The following is a 27682-nucleotide window of genomic DNA, read 5'->3' as shown; positions in this document are numbered from 1 at the left end:
CAAAATCAATTAAATATGAATAGATAGAGGATGAAATAGAAATCAAAATCGATAGAATCAGAAATATAAATTGTACCTGGTTAGCTACGAGGAAGGAATCGATGTGGCAGAAATAGACGTGGCGTTCAGGTCCGGCGGAGATAGGCGACTCCGACGGCGATAGACGGCTCCGGTGGCGGTGGTGGTGGTCGACCGTGCTGAGTTGAAGACGGATGATGAAGATCGGTGGTGAAGATTGGGAGAGGGAGATGGTGCAGAGGTGAAGAGGGCATAAGGGTATATGAGTCCTCTGAATGGTTAAGCTAGAGATGTTCAACGAAACCGGTTCCTGGACCCGAACCGGTTCCTACCCGTTTTTTGTAGGAACCGGACCCTATCTGATTCAACCCGATGATCCGTAACCGGTTCTTGCATTTCTGAGTGGGGGCGGGTAGGAACCGGAACCGAACCGGAACCGGTTCTGGAACCGGAACCGAACCGGAACCGGTTCCTAACCGTTTTTTTTGGCCGTTTTTTGACCGTTGGGGTCAAAAATAGCCGTTTTTTGACCGGTTACGGTACAGGAATCGGGTTAGGAACCGGTAAGAACCGGTTAGATAGGTTAGGGGTCCGAGGGTGGGAGAACCGGTTCGGTTCCCTATCCGGTTCGAGCCTGGAACCGGTTTAAAAGGGGGTTTTGAATATAGGAACCGGTTAGGAACCGGTTCCGGTTCCTAGTCCCAAACCGTTTTGAACATGCCTAGGTTAAGCTATATTTTGAAGCTGAATGGTTCAGTGGTGACTAAGCGATTAAGAAGTTATATTATAATGAACCAAACACACCAATATCTTACCGATTCAGACATACACATCTGAATTGTTCCATTAAGAGCGAAACAAACACCCCTAAGTATTAGTAACAACCTAAGCATGACAAATTTGATTATCTGTCCTTTTTCTTACGTATGAGATAATATGCTACCATGTGATATTAATTTTCTATCTTGGAAACCCAAGCTTTTCACTTTAAACTACTTGTAGGGGTTGTAACTTGTTAACATGTTTAGCCTAGACGAGTTTATCAAAAAGTATTTAAAATGTAACCTTTATTCCGATGATTGAATTAGAGCACCTTAAACCCAAAGGTGACGATGACGGGTGAATCTTTAGACGCATGTTTGGTAATTTCAGACCGTATCCACAAATAGATGAATATAGAATGATCATAGTTGACAAGTCGGTCAATTTGTTTTAGTTTCTTTATTTTAATATAATAATTATTATTATTATTGTAATTTCTTGGTCCCCAAATCAAGGTTTGATCTATAAGTATGACTATGAGGCTTGGGTAGAGGCTTTGAATGAGGTTCTCAACAAACAACTATTGTAACAAGTTTTTGAGTCAGTTTTATTTTACAATAATAAATGTTTATCGATCGTGTATCTTGAATGTCAACGAATGAAATAAAATGAAGTTTATCAATAAAAATAATTTTTTAAAAAAAATAAGTTAACATTTGACTAAATTAAAGTTTCTTCAATCGGAAGCCTAAAAAACGGGTCCATGTCATACATATTCAGGGTTGTCTCACAAACATGTTTAAACACCCCTCCCCTCTCAAATTATCAGTTATCTATCTGAACGTCTCCGTGGCCCATGATGCTAGTGCCGGTTTTAAGAAAAAAAGGGGGGGGGGGGGGGGGGGGAACCATCCCCGCCCAAACAACTTAAGCCCAAAATTTTTAAAAACTTTTTATATATATTTTTGAAAAAATATATGCATTTTTAATATTTAAACTCAATTACTCAATTCATATAATCTCATTTTTATAAAAGAAGAAAAAATATATTTTATGCAACCTAAATCGTAACCAATAAAACCATTTAAAAAAGCTAATCGTTTGGTCTATAAAAAAATCTTATTAATTAAAGACCCAAATTTTCGTTGCCTTCGACCCAAGAGGTTATAGCTATTCTTAAGAACGCCATGCATGATGCTCCCATCGGCGATACATCGCCCATCATGAACGGCTCCAAAAACGGCCAATTGACTATGCTAATTAATGTTGACTTAAAATTATATTTCTTTTGTTCAACTACCAAAACTATATTTAATAAATAATTTAAAATAAAAGTATTTTTGATTCCTCTCTTGTTTCATGTGATGACATTAAAACCTGTCACTTATTTGGTATCTCCATCTCCAGTTTCACTTGATTGATTCCCATGAAAACATTAAATATTATTCCCCAACTTGAAAAACAACAACAACAATAATAATAACTATGACTATAAAAATTAAGATAAAAATAAATCCAGCCAAAACACATTCACATGCATGTTTTTTTGTTTCTACTCAAAACTTCATTAATTCATCCAGGTCCACCATTTATATAGCATCCAGATAGATCACATTCATCATCATCTCCACCTTTCTTTCTGCCATGGAACCATCAGCAGCAGCTATTTTCATTCTTTTTGCTGCAGCATCTCCATGATTCTGCAACTTGAAGCTTCAAGACCCATCATCTCTCGCATCAGTGTCATGGGTATGGTCTACTGTGACACATGTTCCATCAATTCATTCAACAACCAGACCTACTTATTATCAGGTTAATTCCATCCTCTACAAAAATATATTATATATTGTTGCTATATATTAATATTATCACAATAAAAAAATGTATATGGTTTCATTAAGTTTTCCTTGTAATGATTCTCAATGTGCTTTAAATAGTTCATAGTATATTTTGTGTTGTTTGATTGCAGGGGCGGATGTAAGGATAGACTGCAAATTTAATGCCGCTTCACCAAGAACCACTGAGCAAGTATCGTTTTCGGTTAACCGAACTACAAACCAGTATGGTGTGTATAGATTGGATATACCTTCGTTGGATGGGATCTATTGTGCTAGAGAAGCTGCGGTTTTAAACACGTGCCGGGCCACTCTGATTAGAAGCACTTTACAGGCGTGTGATGTGCCTGGTTTTACTACCACTTCTGATGAGTTCTCTATTAAATCTGAACAGGCAAATGAATGCGTCTACAGTATGTTTTCCTTGAGTTTTAGACCAGCTAAGAAAGATCCTGCCATTTGTGGAAACTAGTAGTTGTTAAGTGTCATTATTAAGGTTTTATGTTATTATTCCAATTTCCACTTGTTGGTTACCAAATTTTATAAAGATATTTCAAGTATATAGTAAACAGTAGTTTTTTTTTTTTTTTTTGAAAGGCAAATTTCATTAAACACCCAAAAAACGAACTAACTCCAAGACGGAGATAGTTCCAAGCCAAAACAAGGAAAACGGCTAAATTACATCAAAAAATTGAAAGAATGCCAACCCTTCCAATCTACATCACTTTTACCCCTACTTCTATACCAAAGGAAACCCAACGACTTTACGTCCGAAATAATCTCAGTAATCTTTGTATTATTCTTCGTAAACACCTTCTCGTTTCTTGCCTTTCAAATGCGCCAACATGTTAGCACCAAGATGCCATGAAGAAGCTCCTTTTTCCGGTTCGAACTCCCCGACTGATCAACAATAGTCTGTATATCATTAATTGAGAATAAGAAGATCGGAGGAATGTGACACCACCAAGCGATTCCATTCCAAACTCCGTCAGCAATTCGACACACCGTGAACACATGTTCAGCCGTCTCTTCAACTTCTCCACATAGGACACACTTGCAGTCTCCTACCAAGATATTCCGTCTTCTAAGGGCAACCTTTGTAGGAATCCGATCTAATAAAGTTCGCCACATAAAAATGTTGCATTTAGCCGGTAGCCAACTACTCCATCGAAACGTATTCCCAACAGCATCTGAATTGAAACTTTTAATCCACGACTTAGTTTCCTGTACCGTTAGTTGCTGCAGTCGACCCTTATTCCATTCCCACGAATCCCGGCTCGAGTCGAGTGTAGTCCCTGAAACCATCTGAGAACACTCAACAACCTCAGCTATTTCCTGGACAGTGGCCGGATACTTCTTCCATTCCCAAGTTATAGCACCAACAAAGTCATTATTGCCGACTCTATCCGCGACCATACACCATTTATTCTTTTCGAGACGGAAGAGTGCAGGGAATAAAGTCTTCAAAGGAAGGGGATTTATCCAAGGATCAATCCAGAATTTAATACTCAATCCGTTCCCGACCTTACCTTGCATCAAACTACTAAAGCTAGAGGCATTCACTATAGCTTTAGTAGTAAACAGTAGTTGTGTTTTCAATTTCACACTTGGCTCTAAGTAATAAACTACGTGACACTCCGCCAGTGTTGTAGAAATCGCTAGGCGTTAGTTAAGCGGTGCGATAAGAACTAGCGATTTACAGTGATTAATCAGGATTAATCCGAATGAAACTTATATGTAATTTTTTAAATATTCAGATATATACCAAACTTTCTATATAAGCTTTTCAAATTTGACCAAAATGAGATTAATCATCAGATAGTCGGTGAGACATCAATTAGCGATTAACCGATATCTAATCAGAATTATTTCTAACCATGCACTTCGCAAAAAAAAGTGAGAACTAAGCTAATCATTATATCAAGCACTATTTTATTTTATTTTCAGAAAGTGGAGCCATAATTGTGTAAAACAGAGGTTGGGTATTTTATTGTATATAATTGACTTCCTAAATAAACGAATAAATTACTCAATTAAATAATTTCACGTGTTTTTTTTATAAACAGAGAACTCAATCAAACTACAAACATACACGTTATAAAAATTGGAGCTCTAGATGATGGAAATCAGGTCCGACAGACGACAGTTTGCACTGTAATCTCAATTTGCAACATGATCTCAATCGTCGAGATAATTTCCGTCCATCACTTATGATCCATGTAACGTAGAACGTAACCCACCTTAGATATGTTCGTTTTATGTTAATGTCATTTTATACCTTGTTTTCTATATCCAATTGGTCCTAATGTTTGTCAACTACCCAGGGATGATCAAGTTCGGTATTGGTACAAATTCGTACCGGTATCGAAATCGGTACCGTCGGTACCAAATTTTTGAGTTTTCGGTACCGATATTTTCCGAATTTTACCTTAAATACCGGTATCGGTACCGAACCAAACATTTCGGTGCCGGTACCAAAATTTGTGATTTTCAGGATCAGAATTTTCAATACCGGTACGGTACCGATCTCATCGCTATTGGGTTAGCTCCATATCACCGGTTAGTAAGTCAAACACACACTGTCTAAAAATGATTTGCTTTTGAAATCCCATTTTTCTTTATTAATATTGGAATCTTGAAATTTCATCAATATATATATATACTAGGAGAAACCCGCGCGATGCGGCGGGCCATGACAGGCATTTAGTGGCATTGACCCATTATGGTATCAATATTTTTTTTTGAACGCGAGTTTCCTTTAATTGTCATCTATAGAACCTAAACCAAAGACCTCTTAAACCCTCCCAACTCAAGGTGTTTAAAGCTCTCTTTGTCAAACGACCACCAACCCATTGGTTATGGTATCATATTAACATCTTTTTCTTTGCAACGGAAACATGAATCGCTTTTAAATGAAATAATGCCACTTTAACACTCAACAAATTCGTTAAAGAACTTTTATCAAAGTCGTTAAAAGAACTTAAATCAAAGTCGTCAAAGAACATAAATGAAAGTAAATGCAGTCAACTTTATCTTCATGATCTGTTGACCATTATGCATTCCCATTATGAAAGTAAATGTTGTCAACATAACATTCTTTCCTTTGCATTGTTGGTGTAGGTCTCACTCATTAGATGGTTCACCTGCAATTGAACGTAGATTCAAGATTTATAGTAGTAGAAAGAAATACATATTTTAATTAAAGAAAAGGTAAAAGAATAGCAAGGATTGGGAAAATACATGATCTTGTACATTCTGGACAGGCATGCTGCAATTGTTAAAAATCATCTTCAGGGTGATTTGCCAGCTTGTGACTCGCATACCAGAGCCTTGGAATGCCTATAATCTTGATGAAGCACTGCTCTTTGAACAATTGCTGATACTATAATATGGTGGCCCCAAAAGTCCGTTCCTCATATTTTCTATCGTCTTGTCTACACACAAATGTGCAGCCGTGCAGGAGCACGCCTAAATTCAGTATTGTCGTCAAGATCCTGTATAAAAGTGACAAATAATTATCATTAGTTCCTGTTCATAAAGCACCATGAGTACATACTTTTCTTGAGCTGCAGCTACATCCTATCACTATATCTACAAACATTTCTAATTTACCAATTTGTATATTTTTGTAACGGCATATTATATATTCAAGTTTGATCTCATAGTGGCAACAAAAACTATCACTTGAACATCTTTCAAAAGCTATAGGTATATAAAAATATCAGTAGAAGTATTATGCCAAAATAAAAAAAAAAATCATTTTAAACTTAGTGTTTGACTTGTTACAACAAAAACTATCACTTGAACATCTACCTAAACACGTCAACTGCAACAAACATATGCAAGGAGCCTAAAAAAACTCACAAAAACCAAAAGTGTAAAATAAACTTGCATATTAGAACATGCAATAACGGGAAAAGTGTAAAGAATTTACTTTACTAAAAAACATTCATGAAATAAACCCTTTTTGACACAAACTCTTGGTTTTTGACTACACTGAAATGCAATATTATCAAACTTCCTATAATCCTTATTTTATTTTAAATTCAAGAAATATCAAAATGATCAATAACATACTGATAACAACGGACAGTAAACAAGTAAAAAAAATAGTAGACTGAAAACCTTACCTCTGTCAAAAGATTTTTATCCAAAATTTTGATATCACTTGAAGCGTAAAGCCTTTCTTGCATTTCATCTCGTCAAAAGAATCTTAAAAATCATATAAAATGGAGCAAAAAAAATACTGCAATTCTGATGCAACTTAGGTAGATCTGAGGCAAATCTAAAATCTAGTGAAAAGTTAACAAGTTTTAATATAATCAATACATAACGTTTAGTAGCTTTTTTATAACAAACGCATCGCATACCTGATGCGTGTGCATTGGCTTTCTGAATCGAAACGCATCACGCATTTTTATACAAATATTCATTCGTTAATATTCATGACCCGTTTGTTTATACAATTAACAAACGAACATACAGTTATTTCTTAATGAACAAACACAAACAAAAAAAATCTCGTTCGTTTAACTATTAATGTTCGATCATTTGTTCTGTTAAAGTTAAATGATGAACACGAAAATGCTTTTTTCGTGTTTGTTCGGTTTGTATACTGGCCTAGAAATGTTAATGATCCAAAACATTGATACAAACAATTTGAAGATACAAGAAAAAACTTTATATATTCAAACATAGTGTCCTCTAAAGCATCTTTGTAAGAGTAACAAAATACAAAAATTCCACAAACTAACATCAAGAAAGATGTGGAAGTTGACCTTTTGGTGGGTGCAGCTGTGTAGCTACGGCTGATTGGCTTTTGCTCCTCCATCGCCTTTGTCCATCTGGTTCCTTGAGAAATTACCATTTTACCCCTAGATCTGCAAAAGAAATGAAATTCAGTCTCAAAATCAAAACTTTGATGCATATAAATAACTTGTAAAAATGAAGTTGAAATTTGATCAGTGAATAAACACAATTGCATACAAACACATAAGAAATAAAACAGGAAAGCCTTATTTTTTAGAAAACAAAAACAAATCGTGTGACCTTTGAGGGAATTGCATACCTTTATGAGTCACAAGGGAACAGGTCATACAAGAAGTTTTCAGTATCGAGTGCATTTTTGGTTTGTTAGCATTTATTCATCATATATATATACAAAATATCTTCTTTATAATATGACCTCTGGTTTGTTAGCATTTATTCATCATATGTATACAGCTTTAATTAGATTCAGTTCAATCAATCAAAATTTAAACATAATTTAAATAATATATATTCCAGAAAGTTTGCACGTCACCTCCAGAAGATGTGTTTGGTGGTGGCTCCTAGGTGCAATAGTATAGATATATTTTATTTCTTTATTCATAACTATTTTTTTTGTTCTTCAGTATCATAACTAAAGAATGATTTTTAGTGCGCACACTCAAGCAATTTATGGTTAAGTATCATTTTTGAATGTACTGAAAACAGAAAAAAGTGAACTGTTATAACTATTATGAAAATAACTAAATAATATATATTATGCTGTTTTGAAATTCATAATTAAAATATACATATAAAATAATGGATCCTCAAACCTCTTAACCCATGTAACCCCTGGAGAATCTGTATGCTATCCATTTCCATGATTAAACAAGAACTTAACTTATAGTAATTTCTATTAGATAATAGTGTTAAAATATGCATATGTATTAACTGTGAGTGCTTTGTTAACTTACATGACATTTAGGATATAGATTTAGAATACATCTTTGACTTGAGGAGGAAACAGATCCATAAGCCATCCCCAATTTGCTCAAAATCTACAAATCACACAAACAGATTTACAAAATGACACCCAAAACAAAATACAAATCACACATTATATTATGCAATCATTTACTTTCCAGTTACATTTGTTGTATGCTATTGAAGAACAACTTGTTTCGGCCCATTATTTTACAAATAGGTAATCTAAGTTGTGTTTAGGAAAGGAAAGATTCAAGTTGTTTGTTCTTATTTTCGTTCAATATCAACTTTTGAGTGTGATTGCATCTTATATAACATGCTTTGACATGAACCAAACGATACATTTTCAAAAAGACCCAATTTGACCCGAACTAAACCTATACCGTTTTAAAATAGCCCTTTTTACTCAAGCCAAACTGATATCTTTTTGAAGTTGCTCATTTTGACTCGGACCAAACCGGTACCTTTCTAAAATGGCCATTTTATATACATGTTATGACGTTTAAACAAACTTTGACTATGGCCTTAATAATGACCAGAAAGTACATATCACTCAGTTCAGCCCAACCAAAGTTGGCTGCTATAACATAAAAAACATAACATACATAAAAAAGGGATAATATATTAAAACAAATTGTACAAAATCGGTTGAATAATACCACATTATTTTAAAATTTGAATGTAGCAGCAAGTTTAAATCTCTACCACATCTTTACCAAAACCAAATATAATTATTTCCAGCTGAGAAGCATTCAATAGTTCTAATTGAGCTCTCCGTGCACATATGCATAAAATTGTTAAGATTCTCTGTGTAGAGAAATCAGCAATGCTAGAGCAAAAACATGAAACAAGAACTAATCATTTAATGTTGCTTATTAAATTCATTAAGATGCACACTTTGCATACATAAATTTATACAATGTCGAATAAATTTCAATAAAAAAACCTAGCAAATTTTCAGGGACCTTAATCACAGTAGAATCAAACTAACACGAAATAGGTCTAACATAATAAAATAATTAGCAACGCAGTTGCTTGTATGACAAAAGGGGAAGATAATTACCAGCATTTGAGCATAATTATAGAGGCTACAGTCTATTAGAGAAGACATTTGATATTTGGGGACATCCTGCGTTATGGTAGTGAGATACTTGAAAATAAAAGTCCAACTTCTGTCTAATAATCAATTTGAGGGACGAGGAAACAAGTTTATGGTTAGGGTTTCAAAATTATACAAAAGTTATTGAGGATCCATAATACACGTACCTCGAGCATCAGGATGTTGAATCTAAACGATAATGATGGTTTTTGCATATTATACGGATATTTAAATAACATATATTCTTAAAATGAAAAAGGTATACGTATTAAACCGGGTTTTCAAACCGTAAACAATGAATCAAAGTGTATAAATATATATTGTTTTCAATAGACTTCTTTGGGGCCCAAAACATATTCCATTTGTGCACTTCTGTTACTGAAAGTGTCAGTCTGCATATTGTTTTTATCTACATGCTAACTAATATGATCATCATCATTCACGCATAATTAAACTGCACAAACCACCAAAATTTGAATACCCAAACCACATATAAAAACGAACAAAAGCTTGGACATGAGAACTTCCTCCAAAAAATCTTTTTTCCTTCACTTTCTGCTTTAGAAAAACAAGAAGAAGATGTGCTAGTTATTGATTGTTATGATCAAAGTGATAAAGGTTTTACTTGGAAATGGAGACGGAGAAGAAGGCCCAATTCTGCTCAACTACTGAAGGAATATCATAATTGTGTTAATCTTATCTCATCAGTTGTTGTGTTTTTAAATCTGGATTGTTGGTTATGGCAAGGGTCGGATGGCAAGTATTCGGACTTTTTGGTGAGTTTGCTTCGTTGGGAACTTGACAATGTGGATTATCGGATTCAAAACTTTACTTTTTGGCTCAAGTGGATTCCCATTAAGATCAACCATTTTATATTGATATTGTTATTATACCATATGGCGACTAGAGGTGCGTTATCTTTGAGAGGCATAGTTTTAGGTGATTTGAATTGTGTATTTTATGGTAACAGTATTGAAACGTCTAAGCATTTGTTTGTGAACTGCAAAGTTGTTAAGGCGATTTGGTCAATAATACATGATTGGGTGAAATTACCTATCCGGGTTAATTTTGATCCAGTGGAAGAAATTCTTGAATATCCAAGTAAGAACATAAGAACAAGGAGATGTGTCTTGCGGTGCAATCTATATCGGCAATAACTTGTTGGATGATATTGCTATCTAGAAACGATCGTATTTTTAATAAAATTTCATTTGTATTATCAAAGTTGGTGAACGATATCAAATCGGCATCCTTCATATGGGTGAGGCAAAAGAGTGTGCTTGTAGTGGGTAAAAAATAGAGGCAGTTCAACTTCGTGAATTTTCCAATTTAATAAGTTGTATGTTTTAATTTTGTTTCTTGTTTTTTGCTTTTGTTTGTTTTTGGGCTACTTTTGTCTTGTAAGTGATCCCTCTTTTGGTTTTAATAAAATTGGCATTCACAGGGCACATAACACTCAACCATCGGGACAGCGCCGATTGGTGCATGTACCCTTGCCTTTCGGCTATCAATGCCACCACATGATGCCTGGTTAACCTTCCGTCACTTTTAACGTTATTTTCACGAGATTAGTAAAATAACGTCAAAATTAGTGCACTTTCACTTTTGCCTACCCGAGGGTTCACACATATATACATTATATGCGCGCAATGCAAGTAGGGCGAAAAAAAAACATGGCAAACAAAAACCACCTATTCAATGTCAGAATTCGTCACGACAAGGAGGAGGAGAGAGGTACGATTTGTGTATTTGAGTCTCCAAACATTTGAGATATACTCACCCACCTAAACTCGAATTAGACTATGTTGAATGTTTGGAGTTTGATTCATTGTTCTAGTCATTTTTATGGCAACTTTAAATTTCTAAAGTATTCATCAATTGTTTTTGTTATGAAAAATGATTTTTAAAAGTATTTTTCAGTTGTATTTTTTGATTAATTAATTGGTTGTTAACATATATGAAGTGAAAATTTTACAAGCTTGCAAGTTGCAACTTTTGTACATGGCATCTGTCTATCTGGGCCGGAGTGTTGGACTATAATCCTCTGTCGGCCCGAGAAAGCCTACGGGTAATTGACGGGTATGGGTTGGATATGGACCCGACACAAATTTGTTAGTGTGCTAATAATGACAAGACATTGATTTATATGAAAAATTAACACCTAAAAAATTAAGAATTAAAGAAAACCCTAACCTGACTTCCATACACTCCAATCCATTTAAGTGAAGAGAGTTTAAGTATGCCTTAGTCAATAATTTTTGTTTTACTTAGTTGGCTTGACTTGTAAACAATATTACAAGTGTGAATTCAACTTAGGCTCGAGTCATTTATTATGTAACTACATATTTATTTATTATGTAACTATATATTTATTTTGTATCATAAATTCAATTATATTTTTTTTACAATATATCTAAAGCCATTAAGTTACTCGTGAACCTAATTAACTCGACCCATGAAATCCAACTTGAACATGACTTTAACATGTTTAAGCACGATCTAATTTAATATTCGATGAATCTATCTCGAGTAACTTATATTGGCTCGATTTATTTACACCCATAGGTAAATTTATATGAATAATATAAATTAATAACTAATCGTAGCAATATATTAGTAATGATAATAACAAAATATGTTTAATTACTTGAAATATTTTGTAGAAGTTTAAAAAAAAATTAAAAACGAAAAAACCATGTAGACGTGTATGTGGATTCCACGTAAGCAAGCACAAAGATGATTGATACGTTGATTGTTGTGTGTGACGATAATTTGCTAGATGTACAGTATATCTTAAAATCTCATAATAAAAAAAATGTAATATCTTGAAATGAAAGAGAAAGTTCACATGACCAAAGCTAGCAAATTTATTACTTTTGTTATTGATAATTTACCATAGATGAAAACTAAAGTTCACTATATTGAATAAATAAAAGCTATAATTAAAATTATGTTTATAACTAAAAAAAATATCTTCTTTTAAAAAAAAATTGTGGCACTGGATATTTGGAGTAGGAAGCAAACATCATCTTTTGAAACATAAAAGTAAGACAGGAATACCAAATGAAGATCACTAAAATGCAGTTAATAATGGTAACATTATACACATCTATTATTTATTATTATTTTTTTTTTTGGAATATATGAAGTGAATTTACTTAAATGTTTTGTAAGTTCGACATGATGATCATCATTCCAAACATTAATCCTGTTTGTTTATTGAGAAGGCACCAGGCCATATAATGTACATCTGCCTACCCACTCTGTCACTATGAGTCCTTTGTGTCCTTTTTTGTCTCCACGTATAATATAGTGCACGTACTTACCTAAATAAATATTTAAAATAACTTTAAAAAAATGTTTTTCTAATTTAAATATTGCATTTGCATGTGATCAACACAAATAAATAACGGGGGCTAGTGTCAGTTTCAGGCGTAAGTGGTGGTGCCACCATGGCTTCTGTTGCATGTCTCATTTCTTTCAGCTGTAATTTTGTTTTACTCACACGTATACATCATACATTTATCCAACATTATTTATTTACACATGGTTTGTTACCAATAAAGATATGTATCGTAAGCGTACTTAATCAAAAATCAGTTATGGAGATTAGTTTACGCTAACAACATTGCATGTATCTGCTTTAGTTTTCCTGCAAATCGAACATCTCGTAATGTATCAAATATCACAACCATTCAATATATTATTAATATTACGTTCTATTGTATCTACTACCAATTAATCATTCATTTTAACTCCATAGATGTACATGTCATGTGAAATTGTCTTACCGGCCAAAAAATAACCCTACTTTTATTAACATAATATTCTAGCTCTTCCGTACATTATAACCAACCTTTTAAAACGATAATCATCAAATAATTACTAGTAAGCAATATTTTATTGTAACGGAATGAAATGAAAGGAGTCATTGATCAATTAAATAAACCATTAATTCAAATGTGATCATCATCAATTATTTAAAAGTTGAGTTTATATAATTGATACTTGATAGTGTTATCATTGGAATAGACAGATCGAGGAGATGAAATATGATCAACTATATACAGATCGATTTATATAGTTCAAATCATTGAAAAGAGTGAGAGAAGATGTGATGTAAAGATAATAGGAAATCCAAAGTGTCTAAACATAAACGGATAAAGACGGTCATAAATATGTAATTAACTAAAAAGAAGTGAAAAAATATAAAAAGTATCATATAATTAGTAAGCAATGAATTATTGCAACAAATAACCGTGACATCTTCTTGCTCCTCTATGTTCTAACCAAAAGTTTAAAACGATGATCATTGTATAGTTTAGTAAGCAATGAATTATTGCAACAGAAAAAGTAATACTCCAATATTAGTCTTTATACTGTATCTAGTTCTATCATCCGAGTATATATATTCGTATACACATTTAAACAAAAAATATTATTAAATGTTGTTTAACTAATATTAATATTATATATAAACGTCATTACATATATAGTGGTGTAGTCATTTGGATAATAAGTGAACCAATGATGATTGAAGAAGCCAAATGGAGCGGATAAAGACAAAACCACTCCTCACTCCATGTACGTCCTATATATATATATATAAACCAAACTAATTCATCATCTTCACCAACATTCCATATTCCTTTTATTCCATTAATGGCGGATCAAGGTCTGTATGATTTCTTCAACCACTCAAACTCACACTCACAACAGCCTGTAACCAAACAACCTCCAACCAGAGTCTTCTCATGCCTCTACTGTCCACGTCAGTTCCACACGTCTCAGGCTCTTGGCGGCCACCAGAACGCCCACAAACGCGAGAGATCAGCCGCTCGCCGTGCTTACGTCATCAACACCACCGATCATAACTACACCACTACTTCTTCGCCGCCACCTGCCACCTGGTCCACCTCACCCTCCGCTGCTGCTTACACCACCTGGTTTGACCACTCCTATGACGCAGCCGCCGCCTCGGAGTTCGTGTTTCATGTTGCGCCTCCGCCGGAGAATCATGCTGAGCTGGATCTTACTCTCCGGTTGTAATCGTATTACTATTATTATCTCCGATGGATGTGGGTTTTTATTAATATTAACAAATTAAGTGAGGGGTAGATGTTAGTAACTGGTAGGTTATCAACAATGAATGGGTTTTTAATTTTAGTTTTGGAATATGTTAGGGTTTCACTTTTATATCATCTGTAGTTTGAATTAAATCAGATTAATGAAGAGATCGAGAATATGATTTTACTTACTGCATTTTGATATCTGTGTTAAATATGGTTTATATGTGTATTATTATTATTATTATTATTAACATGCATACACATTACATCTTTGAGTTGAGTTTGTTTGCAATGATTCAAACCTCCGGCAATGGTAATCGTACATCTAGATGGATTTTGTTATTGTATTTAAAATCTGGGTTTCAATCGGTTTACATTTGTTTGATTTGGGTTTAACTTTGTGGTGATGAGGTTGAAGGTGACCGGAGATGGTAATGACGGCGGCCGGCCGGTGTCAGGTGTTTGATGTTGTTTCAAATTTTTTAACATTAATTATTATTTGAAACATATAAAATATTCAAAAGAAACAAAAGGATTTACTACCAATTATTTGGCCATGTCATCGATTTTATATACACGTTGGATGTGAGGTTGACAAAAGATGCCTTTCTGATTATAGGAAATTAATATTTTAAATTTTGATCTCACGAATACGAAAGTGACGATGATATATTGATATCTCATGCGACCAAAAGTGACGTTGGTATTAATAAACTGTCTTTTTTTTTTATCAGGCATAACGAATTTGGGGAGTATACGTGTAAAATTGCTAAGATGTCTAGTACTAAGTAATAACTAGCGGGGTGCATTCGCAATACAGCGGGACGCGCACATAACTTAACATTGAATACATGGTCCGTATCGGTACATACGTCACCTGATGACAGTGTGTACGTAGCCTAAAATTAAACGCGTAACTCGTGCAAAGCAGTTGCGTGTAATCGAAGATTGAACACACGTAACAGGACGGGAATGGGCATTACAGACATTAAAACATGCTTAACCATTATACATTAATTTGAAATAAATCATTTTTTAAACCAACCGGTTTTGCCCTCAAACCCGTTCCGACTCAACAACGTTCTGACCTAGCCCAATTCTATCTGAACCCAAACCATAACCATTTTTTGTATCGACTCATTCCGACCCTATTGCACTTTTATAAATGATCCGAACTCGCCCGACTCGACCTATTACCCGGTTCTAACTGGTAAGCGCGTAACATGCTAAATTTTTAAAACTAAAAACTATAACAATAGTATACCCAAATTAAAGAGAATAAAATACTCGTTTTTATGATGTAACTTTTTGAAAAAAATATTAACGTGTGAAAAAATTATGGTCATTAAAAAATCGTGGGGTAGTTGGTTTTGAATTAGGGGCATATTTGTAACTATTATTAAACTTTACAAAAAAAAAGATTGTGAATTTGAGACACCAAACTTATAAGTATGTTTTAAAAGAATGAAAGTTATATAATATTTATGAGTAAAGACTTAATTATCCCTAATTTATGAATTTTTGATGCATTATGTGTTGTATATAAAGCAATGAGTTTGATACTTATATCAATAAGAAATAAGAGTATATAAATAAGAGGTTTAATAATAATCATATTATTATAGTTATTATTTTATAAACTCTGATGATTAATGTTTACTGGCTATAACGTATTTAAGAAAATGGGGGAAATATTTTTCTTATAATAATTAAATATTAAAGTAAGTGAAATAAATTTATGACAGTACAGGGATAACAAATGAATCTGAGCATGACTTAAAACCCCATACTCATTTGAAATGTTATTTAGGTATGAGATATAATTCTCAAGAAAGGGTATAAAAAATATGTGTTATTAGGTGATACTCATCGGATTACCCTGCAATCATTTTATATACATCTAAAAAGAATATTAATATATCAATATAATTTAAAAATATATATATATTCATATTAGAAACTTGATCAAATGGAAGTACAAAATTACTAGAAGTTTACTTGAATTTCTTAGATTTTAACATTCTTTTTATCTAAAAGCGAATTTCCAATAACAAACATCCCAACGATTAAATTCAAACTCTATACAAGTAGAAATAAGTACACCTGATACCCGCCTCCCCAACATGTGTTAAGTAATGGATATCCGACATGTATGACCTAGATATGAGACACAATTTGTTAACTTTTAAGAAACACTTAAGATAAATGATTTAAAGTGTGTCTGGACATAAAATAATAAAATAATGCAATACAAAGGATTCGTTGATTTGATTTACGGTTGGAGCCAAGAAAATAATACTTATTCAAGGTATGTTATATTGTTGTGAATTTCAAGTGATATTCTATGTAGAAACAATAATAAGACTTGATCTTCAAAGTTCATGTATGTTAATCTTATATACTTCATACCAACTAACTTAACCAACATATTGTTTAAATCTACACATCATCACGTAGTGTAACATTCATGACTATTGGCAAGGTCTTTTCAACTTCTGACTGGAAACCAAATTGTACAATTCATAATTCAGATGTCGGGATTTCGGTTTCAAGGCCATGCCTAAATGATACATTTCAGAATCAGTATGCTTTAACCCAAATTCATTACCATATATACATATATGTATACATACTTTCATTCACATATATCACACAAACAAAAAATACCAAGGATTGAGGTTTAAGTATGTTTTTAGGTATATTTTTTAAAAATGTTGTATGTTTTAAGTTTAATTTTAAAATTATTTTTTCTAGTAATTGTTTTTTTATTATATAATGTATTTAATATATACAAAATATAGATTAATTAATTATAAAAGTTATAAATTGATTTAGATTAAATAAAGGGGAAAGTAGGTGATAAGGTGACAGTTTAAAACACAAACCGATAATAACCACTAGAGTAGAAATAAAGATTTTTATAGGTTGGTTTAAATTCTGATATGACATGCTGAGCTAACAGTTTAAAACAAAAACATATATGCTGCATTAGATATGTTCTTAATAGAGGTGCACAAATTGGTTAACCCGTTATTTTACTAATCGATTTTTTTTGCGTGAATTAACAGGTTAGACCGGTTTTTCGGGTCGGGTAGTAACCGGTTAGAGAAAAGGTTTCGACCGGTTAACCGGTTTTGAAATAAATAATATAGACCGGTTACAAAATCGGGTACAGTAGGACCCGTTAACCGGATTCTGTGGGCCCCTCTAGCTCTTACTTCCATAGTTTTGATAACAATAATACCAATAAAGACATTAGAATTAATGTTAGAATTTTGTAAAAAACTTTGTGAGCATGTTTTACTGCTTAGAATATCTAAGAACCTAGTAATACGATAAAATTTATACAGAAAGAAAAAAATACTTATGTAAAATCAAATTATAGAACTTATAAACAAATTACAAACTTAAATTATGATAATAATGACATTTTAACCTATTATAGGGGATTAACAAACACTGGTAACGTATCTTGATCTTATATTCTTCATACCGACAAATTCAATCACAACACTTGTTTCCTATCTACGTATATCATGAAAACCGAATTCCCGAACTCTACGGTTCAAAGGTTGGGATTTCGGTTTCAAGGCCATGTCTAAGCTGGTAAGGCAAGCGGGATAATATACTCCGATACGGATCATTTTCTCTTTTATCTTTTAAATAAGAAAGACAATTTTCTACCTCTGACTTCACTTCTAAATAAAGTTCATGTGCCTTGTCCCTGTTCCTTAATTCCTCCTGTCTCCCTGCAAACCAATCAACATTCATCATTCATCTGCACAAACACAAAGGTTATTTGAAACAATATAAGAGCATGCCTTGCGTGTCGATCGGCTTTCCAAAAAGGTAATAAAATCGTCCGGGAAGTTTGGGACTCATCACTGGCAAGTGTACATCTTGGTTTGCTACCTCTCCTTCAAAGTCACTCCTGTAAGCAGTATTAATTAATGGTGGTAAAATTATACCAAAAGGGAATCGTACTTAAAGTACCTTAGTTGTGTCGCCTCCTCGGTTATTTCCTGTATAGATCTTCTAAAATAGGGAATCTTCATTTGGTCATCATAGTCAAAAACTAACTGAACAAAATATATTCATCACTATATATGAGCTACTAAAAAAATAGTAAATTAAAAACGTTAAACTATTTTTATGCATAGAAAAAGGATTTCTTTTAGGTTTCCATATCACCAAAAAATCTAATCAGCAGTTACTGCACAACTCATAAGGGTGTAAAAGAGCTGAGCCAAGCCCAAGCTCATCGAGGCTCAAGCTCGGCTCGTTTAACTTACGAGAGCTCCAGATCGAACTCGGCTCGTTTCAAGCTGAATTTTCTAAAGCTCAAGCTCATCTGTGCGTAGTTTATCAAGATCAAGATCGACTTGGGATCGGCTCATTTATTATTCACTAATTAAGTTTCTATTTATATATATATATATAATTACTTTTCAAATATATTTTAATTAGAACTTTTAGAGATACTATATTTTATTTAGTTATATATTTATCATAAATTTATATATAATTTATAAGAGTACTCTAAACAATAACTGTTATGAAATTATATATTTAATATATTAATTATTTTTTTATAAATAATAAGCTCGCAAGCCAACTCGGGCCCATGCTCGTTTATTAAACAAGCTTATTTTTAGGCTTGGGCTCATTTAAGCTCGGCACGATTCAAGGTTTTAACAAGCCGATCTCAAGTAGCTCACTTGCAGCAGCACAAGTGAAATTCCACAGACAGTTGTTATGACATGGCATGCCACGTGTACTACTAAAGACAAACTTACTTCACCAATATCTTCTTCTCCAACAACACCGAATGGCACAATTTTTGCTCCAAACCTAGCCGCCATCCTAACAAACTCAGAGCGCTCGGGCCAAAATAACTTGTACTCTTCACCCTAACAAATTCAAAACTCAATCATCCATTTGCATAACAACCTCAGAAATCAAAACCATTGTATCACCTTTCTATGAAGCGCCTCACGCATGCCACCCGGATACAAAAGAATATGTGACTTCGACTTCAATAATTTAAACAAATTAGTTGGTGACACGGGGACTGCCCCCATAAGCCTATGTGTATCATAATTTGACAAATCGGGCATTCTTCCTTGTTTCAACTTATTAAACATCAATGGGTGTGCTACGCCCCTCACCAAAATCCCTCTTTCAGCATAAATATTTGCAACCAACGGAGCTAATTCAAGCCCTAACATCATATGATACCCGACAATTATAACCGGGCCCGTTGAAGGTATCCCCGAGAGCCCCTTAACAATCTTTCCATCTTCCAAAGTTGAAAACATCACAGGCGAGAAAAGCGCTTCCACAAACCTTGAATTGTTGATTTGTATAAAAATATCAGTTTGAATATGTTATGTATGATATTGTTAATATATATACCCTTACAAACATCATATATACCCCTATAAACTTGCAAAAAATATATCATATATACCATGCAAAACTAAAGATATATATATGCCCTTACAAAGTAGTTAAAATATCAAAAATACCCAATTGATTAAAAGCAATTTAATAAATGACCATTTACCCTTACTTTTCTAAAACTTTAAATTTCATATATATTTTTAACTTCAGAATTTTTTATTCACCTATTTTTAGGTTATTTGATTTTTTACCCATTTTTTTTTAACTTTAAAATTTCATATATGCCCGTCTTGCTTATCGTTGATGTCTATCAAAATTCAAATGAAAATATGGCTCAAACACATGTATTGGAAAGGGGTAGAATGGTCATTAAGTAAAATTTCATGGAAGTTGGGTATATATAATAACTATAGATTTAGTTGGGTATACAAGAAATTTCAAGTTTGTAAGGGTATGCAACTAATCCTTGTTAATCGGTTGAGGTGATACCTGTGTGATTCTCTAGCTTTTTTGAACTCATAATCGGTAGGTGGCAAGTAATCAAATACATAATCCATATTCCTTGATCGGCGATAGAAACGGGTGCATTTTAGAATAGTCACCAAGTCATGATCTTGATCCTGTGACATTAACATAAGTATATAACATAAAGACCGTGTGACCACTGTTAACAAATGTATGCTCACACACAGGGGATTCTTATTTCCTACCATAAAGAGCGTGTGACCACTTTCATCAAACGTACGGATATCAGATTTTGGTATCAAACGGTGTAGTCTTTCGCCTTCTTGTTTACTTGGTAATAACTGATCCTTGCCACTATGGAAATATTCAAATACGGTAAGTAAACTACTAAACTACAAGAATAAAACAATATTAAAGATAAGAGAAAAATACACAAATGGTCGCTGTGGTTTGACCATATTGCAAGTTTGGTCCCCAGATTTTTGAAATTGCGAACTTAGTCCAAACATTTGTGAGAGGGTTGCACGTTTAGTCCCAGTTAGTTTTTAACGAAAAAGTGATGTACTAATGTGTCATTCATGACAGGGTAGTTGTGTCATTTCAAATTAGGAACTTCTAGCGTCGACTTCATCACCTTCGATCAGTGCATAATCGAAGGTGATGAAGTCGACATTAGGAGTATGAAGTTTGAAAGATAGTGAACCTGCAAAGAATTAGTGTTTGAGCTTTGACAGCATGTAGGCGCGAATTAGTGTATGAACAAGCTGAATCAAGCAGCTTTAGTTTCCATACGAACGTGTCCATCGAAAACACTTCATTTAACCCCTGTGACCGCAACCATCAATCTGTTATATCATTATCTAACAATAATTAACTAGATAAAGTTTAAGTTTAGAGTTTTAATAAATAACCAGAAGCGTACAGAAAGGTCAGAATCAGAAGACATTGCTGCAAGAATCTTTGAGATTTCTGCTGCAAGTGTTGAATCCATGCCTAAAACATGACATACAACCATTAGCTTCAAAAAGATACAAACTTTATGCTTAAGTAATAACCACCTGTTATTAGATTGAGAATATAACTCAGGCCCGCATCAACTTCTTTTGAGACGGATTCTAACAAGGGTAACAAAGGGCGCAACTGTGAGCCATTAAAAGATGTAGCTGCAAAGAAGAAACAATTAAAGAATAATGAAAACTCAAAAGAAACTTAAGGGCCATTGAAATTTTATAAGTCACCTGGATTGGCCAATACTAAAGCAAGATCGATATGAGGATTGCGTGCTGCAACCGCTAGTGCGAGACACGCGCCAAACGACTGCCCAACAAGATATATTGGCCTCTCGGGTGATTGCTGATTTTCATACTTAACCGTTCTTTCAACCAACTTTACTAGCTCTGAAAAAGTTTGAATTTGTATAAAAAAAATATATTAAATTCATTTAGAAGGAAGGTAATAAACGTATGTGAAAAAACACATTAAAGAAAATAAAAAAAAAATGACCTGGAAAGGGTGTTCTATCAGTAGGAGGTATATGCAGGCACCATATATCAAACATCCTACATTTGTGAATTAATATTTAACGATAACTGAACCAAGGTAATTAACATAATAATGGTAAGTAATATTAATATCTTACTCTCCAAGTCGTTGATGATGCAAAGAAAGACCAAACCCAGATCCAGCAATCCCTAACAACACATGTACAGTGATGAATAATTAATAAATTTATTCAATTAATAAAAAACTGAATATACCTACCTGGTAAGTAAAGGAGAAGAGGTGAAGTGGGTAACCGGGAAGAACCGGCGTCCAACGGAGAGAACCACCGTGGAGGTGACCGGTCCGGCGATGACGTCAGACGATGGGATTGTTCAACGTCAACCCTTAATTTGGTATCAGTGTTTGAAAGGGTGGTGGGCATATTTAGAGTTTGGAGATTATAATTAGGAGCATGAGATGTGAGAGAAGCTGAGAAGGGTTTAAATTGCAGTTGTGGTGGTTGCCGACGGTGGATGAACGGAGAGTAAAAGAAGTTGCCGACGGTGGCCATAGACGGTGGTTTGGCCGGAACTATGAAGCAGCCAGTGAGATTATTATTCTAAATTTGATTACTGGAATGGATTCTAAATTTCAAACATATTACACCACGTGGTTTCTAGAGTTTGAAAGTCTGATGGATCTATATATAATATAATAGTCCAAAACATAATCAAGTTTTTGTTTGATATTTAACTAGCTTAGTATCCCGTGTGATACACGGTTGAGATAGATAATATTTTGATTTTAATAAATGAATATAAAGATTTATAAAGTCGAATAAATTACAAATTACATAAGAAAAAAGAATCATGATAAAGTTATCAAAAATCTAAAAAAATTTGTTTATATATGATTGTGCATGCGTAGCTGGTAACACCTGAATTATATAGGAACAAAATATCATTAGTCAAATATTTTGATTCATAAATAGTATAAAAAACAAATGTATTAACATGTTTTTTATATAAAGTCTTTTGGGATACATCATAACCCTAAAGAAACTTGGTCCTATTGAAAAAGTTTGTAAATGTGTATTTGCTTATGCTAGTAACATTAAATTATATATCTTTGCTATACAAACAAAATATGAGAAACTACAAAAAAGATGATCAGATGGTCATGATAAATGGACAACCCAGTATAATCTTAACAAAAAAGTTACTCATGCTAAACTATTAAGTACATATGATTATCCATAAATGAATACATATATTTATTTTACTTATATACTCTTCACAAAAAAAAATGTACGTTAACTTTGCAGATAAGTTACTTACACAAATAAGAAGTAAAACATATATCTGTAACACTATTTCGTTTATGATATAAAAAGACAAATTATTACACAATTTATCAATTATATCAACAAAGTAGACATGTTCTACAGATGTATCATTATTGGTTCTCAAAATTAGTCATAAACGTAACATTTACATCAAATTTATTAAGTTTGTAAAGTCTCATAAACTTTTTCCCCAATTTGAGAATTACATGGGAACCATATGGGTTCAAAGATTCATTGATATGAGCAAATGTAACATAATCATCAATAAAAACACACATATATAGTAATAGAAATTAGAAAAATACTATTTAACAAATTCAATAGTTTTGTAAAAAATTTAAGACGTTAGCCTAGATTTTCATAAATTCAACCAAAATCAAACATGCAAACAAATCGTAAACCTTAGAGGTTTATTATCGAGTTTTGGAGAAATCATGAAAGCGACATAATTGAGATTTGATAGATAGAATAGAATGAGATTATGTGATTGACTTGTTATTCCCTAAATAAAATTTCAAATTGTAATTTGATAGACGGAATTACTTGAGATTATGTGTGATATCATTTAGGGAGAAAGTCAATTACGTCAGATATGATTTAGGGATGCACGAAAAGTCAACATGCGTGGATAGTTAGTTAACTGTCAACATATTACTTCTACTAGTACTTTCTTTCTTTCGGTAGATGTAAGATAGGTAAATTCCATGGCTCTAATCCATTTGATTTCATGTGGATAGTTAGTTAACTGTCAACATATTACTTCTACTAGTACTTTCTTTCTTTCAATTGGTGAGTGAGTGAGTATTTCGTATCCACTTGTGATTATATAGTTTGGGCTAAACATCTTTTAAAATTTTGTACTCTTACCAAACATCCTTGCATTACATTTATTAATGTTTATCGAATCATTTTTATAACAATAAACTCTTTTTAAATTTTATACTATTTAATGTAATGTAATGGAATACACTCATAAGTGTGTGTTATTTAAAAAGAAGTTAAGTTGCAAATTATTATGCCCAAGAGTTTTCTCCGATTCAAGAATATCCATACACCGATGGACGTCACATATCATCGTTTTTCTTCATCCAATCATCCAAAATCTCGGATGACATCATCATAAGTCGGACATAGTTGGATGCGGATTGGTTAACGGATATGTGATCAGTTATAGTTTTCTTAATTATGTAATATTTGTAAGAGATATTGGTTTTTAATACTCTCAACTTTAATCCTTTGATAGGGAACGCTCCCAACTTTCGATTTGCTACCCACCGCTCCCAACTATCACCTTATTTTCTTACTCTCTAACTAACAGAGCACTAACTCCATTAGTTTTTTTGCTGACAGATCATTTTTTAAATAAAATAATAATAAAAATTATGGGCCCCACACGCCACATTCTTCTTAAAAAAACCTTAACTCCATTACTACTTCCACCTAACCCACCACCCACCCACCTCTCCTTCCACTTCAAACAAACATGTCCCAGACTAATATCCACCCTCGGTTGTAATAAAGCCGACAACGGCTGTCGTATCTGTGGAACCACCAACCGTGATGATGCTCCGGCAAAGGAGTCGGCGGTGGCTTGGTAGTTCAAACGGCTCTTGGTCTCCGACAGTTACTACAGAAGCATTGAGTTGGTAGGAAGCATCCCGGTGTTCTGAAATGCAACTCTGGTAGTCTGTTAAGTTTTTCGGCAAACCTCGCTATTCCGGCGAAGGGTTCCAACGAGCCCCCACCCGCGTTCTTGTTCTTCGGTAATCATTAATAGTGAGGTGGTACGATGGATTGGGTTCCGTTGGCTGCATTTCAAGCTTTTCCGGCGAACCTCGCTATTCCAGCGAGGGGTTCCGACGAGCTTCCACCTTCATTCTTATTCTTCGGGAAGTGTTAATAGTGAGGTTCAATGGCGGCTAGGGTTCCGTTGATTGTGTTTCAAGCTTTTCCGGCGAGTTAACTATATATTTGGTAGGGATGAAGGTGGCGGTATATTTTTTTTGGAACAACCAACTATCATTAAAAGAAACAAACAGGGAGAGTAGCAAGAAGCTAACCCCAAAATACAAGCACCAATCAAAACAAACACCAAAACAAGGAAAGCACCTAGGACAAATTCAAAAAGAGAACTTACACCATTCTTCCCAATCTAGCCCGACCATATTCCCCCTATGTTTCTTCCACATAAACGAGAGATGTTTGACATCTTCCTTTAATCTATTAACCGAAATTCTAGCCTTATTAAAGAGAGAATCATTATGTGCCTTCCACAAGCACCAAAGAGTCGTTAGTATAATAGCGTGGATGACTTTCTTCTTTTCTTTTTCAATCCTTGGATTTAAGTGTTCTTTAAATAGATCTCTGACCTCGAAAGCATACACCGGTGGGATTCTACACCAATTACTTATAAACTGCCAAATGACCGAAGCCACATAGCACGAGATTAACACATGTTCCGCCGATTCAAGTTCATCTTCACATAATGGGCAAACGTTGGTTATTTCTAGAACACTACGTCTTTGGAAAGCATCCGATGTTTGAATTTTTCCCATTTCTGCACGCCAACCGAACAAGTTTACCTTGAGGGGAACCCACTTACACCACTCCATTTCAAAAATAGATGTACTTGGGGTGTAAACCTCAAGAACCGATATGCAAGAACTAGCGGAAAAGACCACATTTGTTTCTAATTTCCACTTCCAATCTGTGACATTCGTCAATTTCGGGTCTCGATTTGTATTCATTTTGTAATCATTTTGTAACATGTCGATTTTTCGCGTTTTATTTTAATAAATTATACTTCGTATTTGTGGTTAAGCTTGTAAACCTGAACCGGCAATTTATCAAATCATTGATGGTATACCTCTAGCGTGTGTGAGGTTTGTCAAAATACCGTTAGTTTTAGCTTATAAGTTTGGTTAAACAAACTTTAGGGACTAAAGTGGATTTTCCTTAAAGCTATACAAGGTTTAAATTATTTATAACTAAATATCAAACATGAGGGGCTAAAGTTAAACATTTATAAACCATATATATATAACCTAAAACCCTAACCTTAACATATTTCACCTAGCCGCCCCCCCACTCTCCTTTCCCCCATCAACTTTCCAGCAGCCGCCTCCGGCTGCCATTTAACGAAACCCATGTCGGGCCTAGTTGCCATTTAACGTCATCGTTACTCGAGTTATATCTTTTATCACTAATACTATTATTATTAAAAAGTTATAAGTATTAGTTATTATTATTAATATGGCACATATAATTATTATAATAATAATTATTATTATTATTAGTAAAATTCATAAATCTATTAATAATGTATTCAACAACAAAAGTAATTATTATTATATTTATTATTATTACTATTATTAGTTTTATCAAAAATTCTCGAGAGGTAGTATATTTATATATCATTATCATCATTATCTTATATATATATATATATATATATATATATATATATAAAACATATTTTAAAACTATTATTATCATTACTATCTTTATCATTAATAATATTATTATAAGCTTTATTATCAATTCATTTTTATAAAACCGAACTCTTGATTTAAACCCTTCTTGTTTCTTTTTAATATTGGGTTAGTTATTTAAAAGCCCAATAAAATATATTATTTTATTTTAAATTATCAATTAAGTACGAGCACATAATCGTTAACAAAACAACCGGTAACCTGATTAATAACCGAACCTTCTCGTTCAATGTTTTCAAATGTAGTTTCAACTAAAGTTCAAGTTCATTAATATATTATTTATTCGTTTTCAATTATCTTTCAAGTCAAATTCGTTCGTTTCGTTCGCAAGCTTTCTATATTTCGATCATTTATTATTTCTCGATTCGTCAATCGAGGTGAGTACTTTCATACCCCGTTTTCCATCTTTCGTTTTGGGGTGACATTTCATAATTATTCAACTAAATGCTTTATACAAGAATCTTAAACCCACAAACGTGATTGTATACATTACTTTAATACTTGCTCGATTTGGTGTTCTATGATTATATGCTTACGTGTTTATCGCTTTTGGTTGGTGGAAGTCTATAATTCCTAGACTACTTGACATCCCCTTGTAGCAAGGTGTCGTTAACGTAATGCAATTAACGATATTCTATTAAATCCTAGACTATTTGGTATCCCCTTATAGTTAGGTGTCGCTAACGTAAATCTATTAGCGATTTTATTCAAATAATGGCTTTTATTTATTGTTTCGTATACAAGTTTTGTGGCTTTTTATTATTATATACTTATATGCTCAAACTTATGAATTGCTCACCAACCTTTGTGTTGACAAACTTTATTTTATGAAATGTTACAGGTTTGACTTTTGTTGAATCGAGGACTTGACGAAAAACGTTACCAAGACTATTAGGGTATTAGTAAAACGAACAATATGATTGCTACTTGTTTTCAAATTTGTTTATATTAACGAAATATGTTGTTTATTGATTTATGAA

The 27682-nt window shown here is 33.3% G+C and overlaps 2 protein-coding genes and 1 pseudogene across 3 annotated transcripts; 2 read left to right on the top strand and 1 right to left on the bottom strand.

The window, feature by feature from the left end:
• The first annotated feature begins 2424 nt into the window (after positions 1–2424).
• On the top strand, positions 2425–3175 carry LOC143563975 (major pollen allergen Pla l 1-like; annotated as a pseudogene). Its single transcript, XR_013140757.1, has 2 exons — positions 2425–2592; positions 2750–3175. The product of XR_013140757.1 is annotated as a major pollen allergen Pla l 1-like (transcript).
• A 10934-nt stretch (positions 3176–14109) lies between these two features.
• LOC143563978 (uncharacterized) lies at positions 14110–14496 on the top strand. The gene has a single exon (XM_077051384.1). The coding sequence runs from the start codon at positions 14110–14112 to the stop codon at positions 14494–14496; it is 387 nt and encodes a 128-aa protein (XP_076907499.1).
• Positions 14497–18282: 3786 nt separating this feature from the next.
• LOC143563980 (phytyl ester synthase 2, chloroplastic-like) lies at positions 18283–22426 on the bottom strand. The gene is made up of 13 exons (XM_077051385.1): positions 22146–22426; positions 22024–22075; positions 21888–21943; positions 21623–21781; positions 21443–21547; positions 21307–21377; positions 21088–21209; positions 20630–20738; positions 20409–20539; positions 19493–19862; positions 19313–19426; positions 18510–18595; positions 18283–18447 (listed from the first exon to the last, which is right to left on the bottom strand). Exons 1-13 carry the CDS (start codon positions 22306–22308, stop codon positions 18312–18314), a joined length of 1674 nt encoding a protein of 557 aa, XP_076907500.1. The 5' UTR covers positions 22309–22426; the 3' UTR covers positions 18283–18311.
• Between the last annotated feature and the right edge of the window lie 5256 nt (positions 22427–27682).

Source organism: Bidens hawaiensis, unplaced genomic scaffold (genome assembly GCF_021521415.1).
Source record: "Bidens hawaiensis isolate Kalapana, Puna unplaced genomic scaffold, B.hawaiensis_p1.1 tig00021677_1, whole genome shotgun sequence".
Lineage (NCBI taxonomy): Eukaryota > Viridiplantae > Streptophyta > Magnoliopsida > Asterales > Asteraceae > Bidens > Bidens hawaiensis.
The sequence above is the reverse complement of the archived record's forward strand: the minus strand, read 5'-3'. Positions and strand labels throughout refer to the sequence as shown.

Excerpts from the sequence above, each read along its gene's own strand:
- LOC143563978 (XM_077051384.1), top strand. The coding sequence starts at position 14,110 with ATGGCGGATCAAGGTCTGTATGATTTCTTCAACCACTCAAACTCACAC.
- LOC143563980 (XM_077051385.1), bottom strand. The coding sequence starts at position 22,308 with ATGCCCACCACCCTTTCAAACACTGATACCAAATTAAGGGTTGACGTT. Across the intron at positions 21,944-22,023 it reads CATCATCAACGACTTGGAGA|GATGTTTGATATATGGTGCC; the intron begins GTAAGATATTAA and ends TCACAAATGTAG. Across the intron at positions 21,548-21,622 it reads TTTAGTATTGGCCAATCCAG|CTACATCTTTTAATGGCTCA; the intron begins GTGACTTATAAA and ends TCTTCTTTGCAG.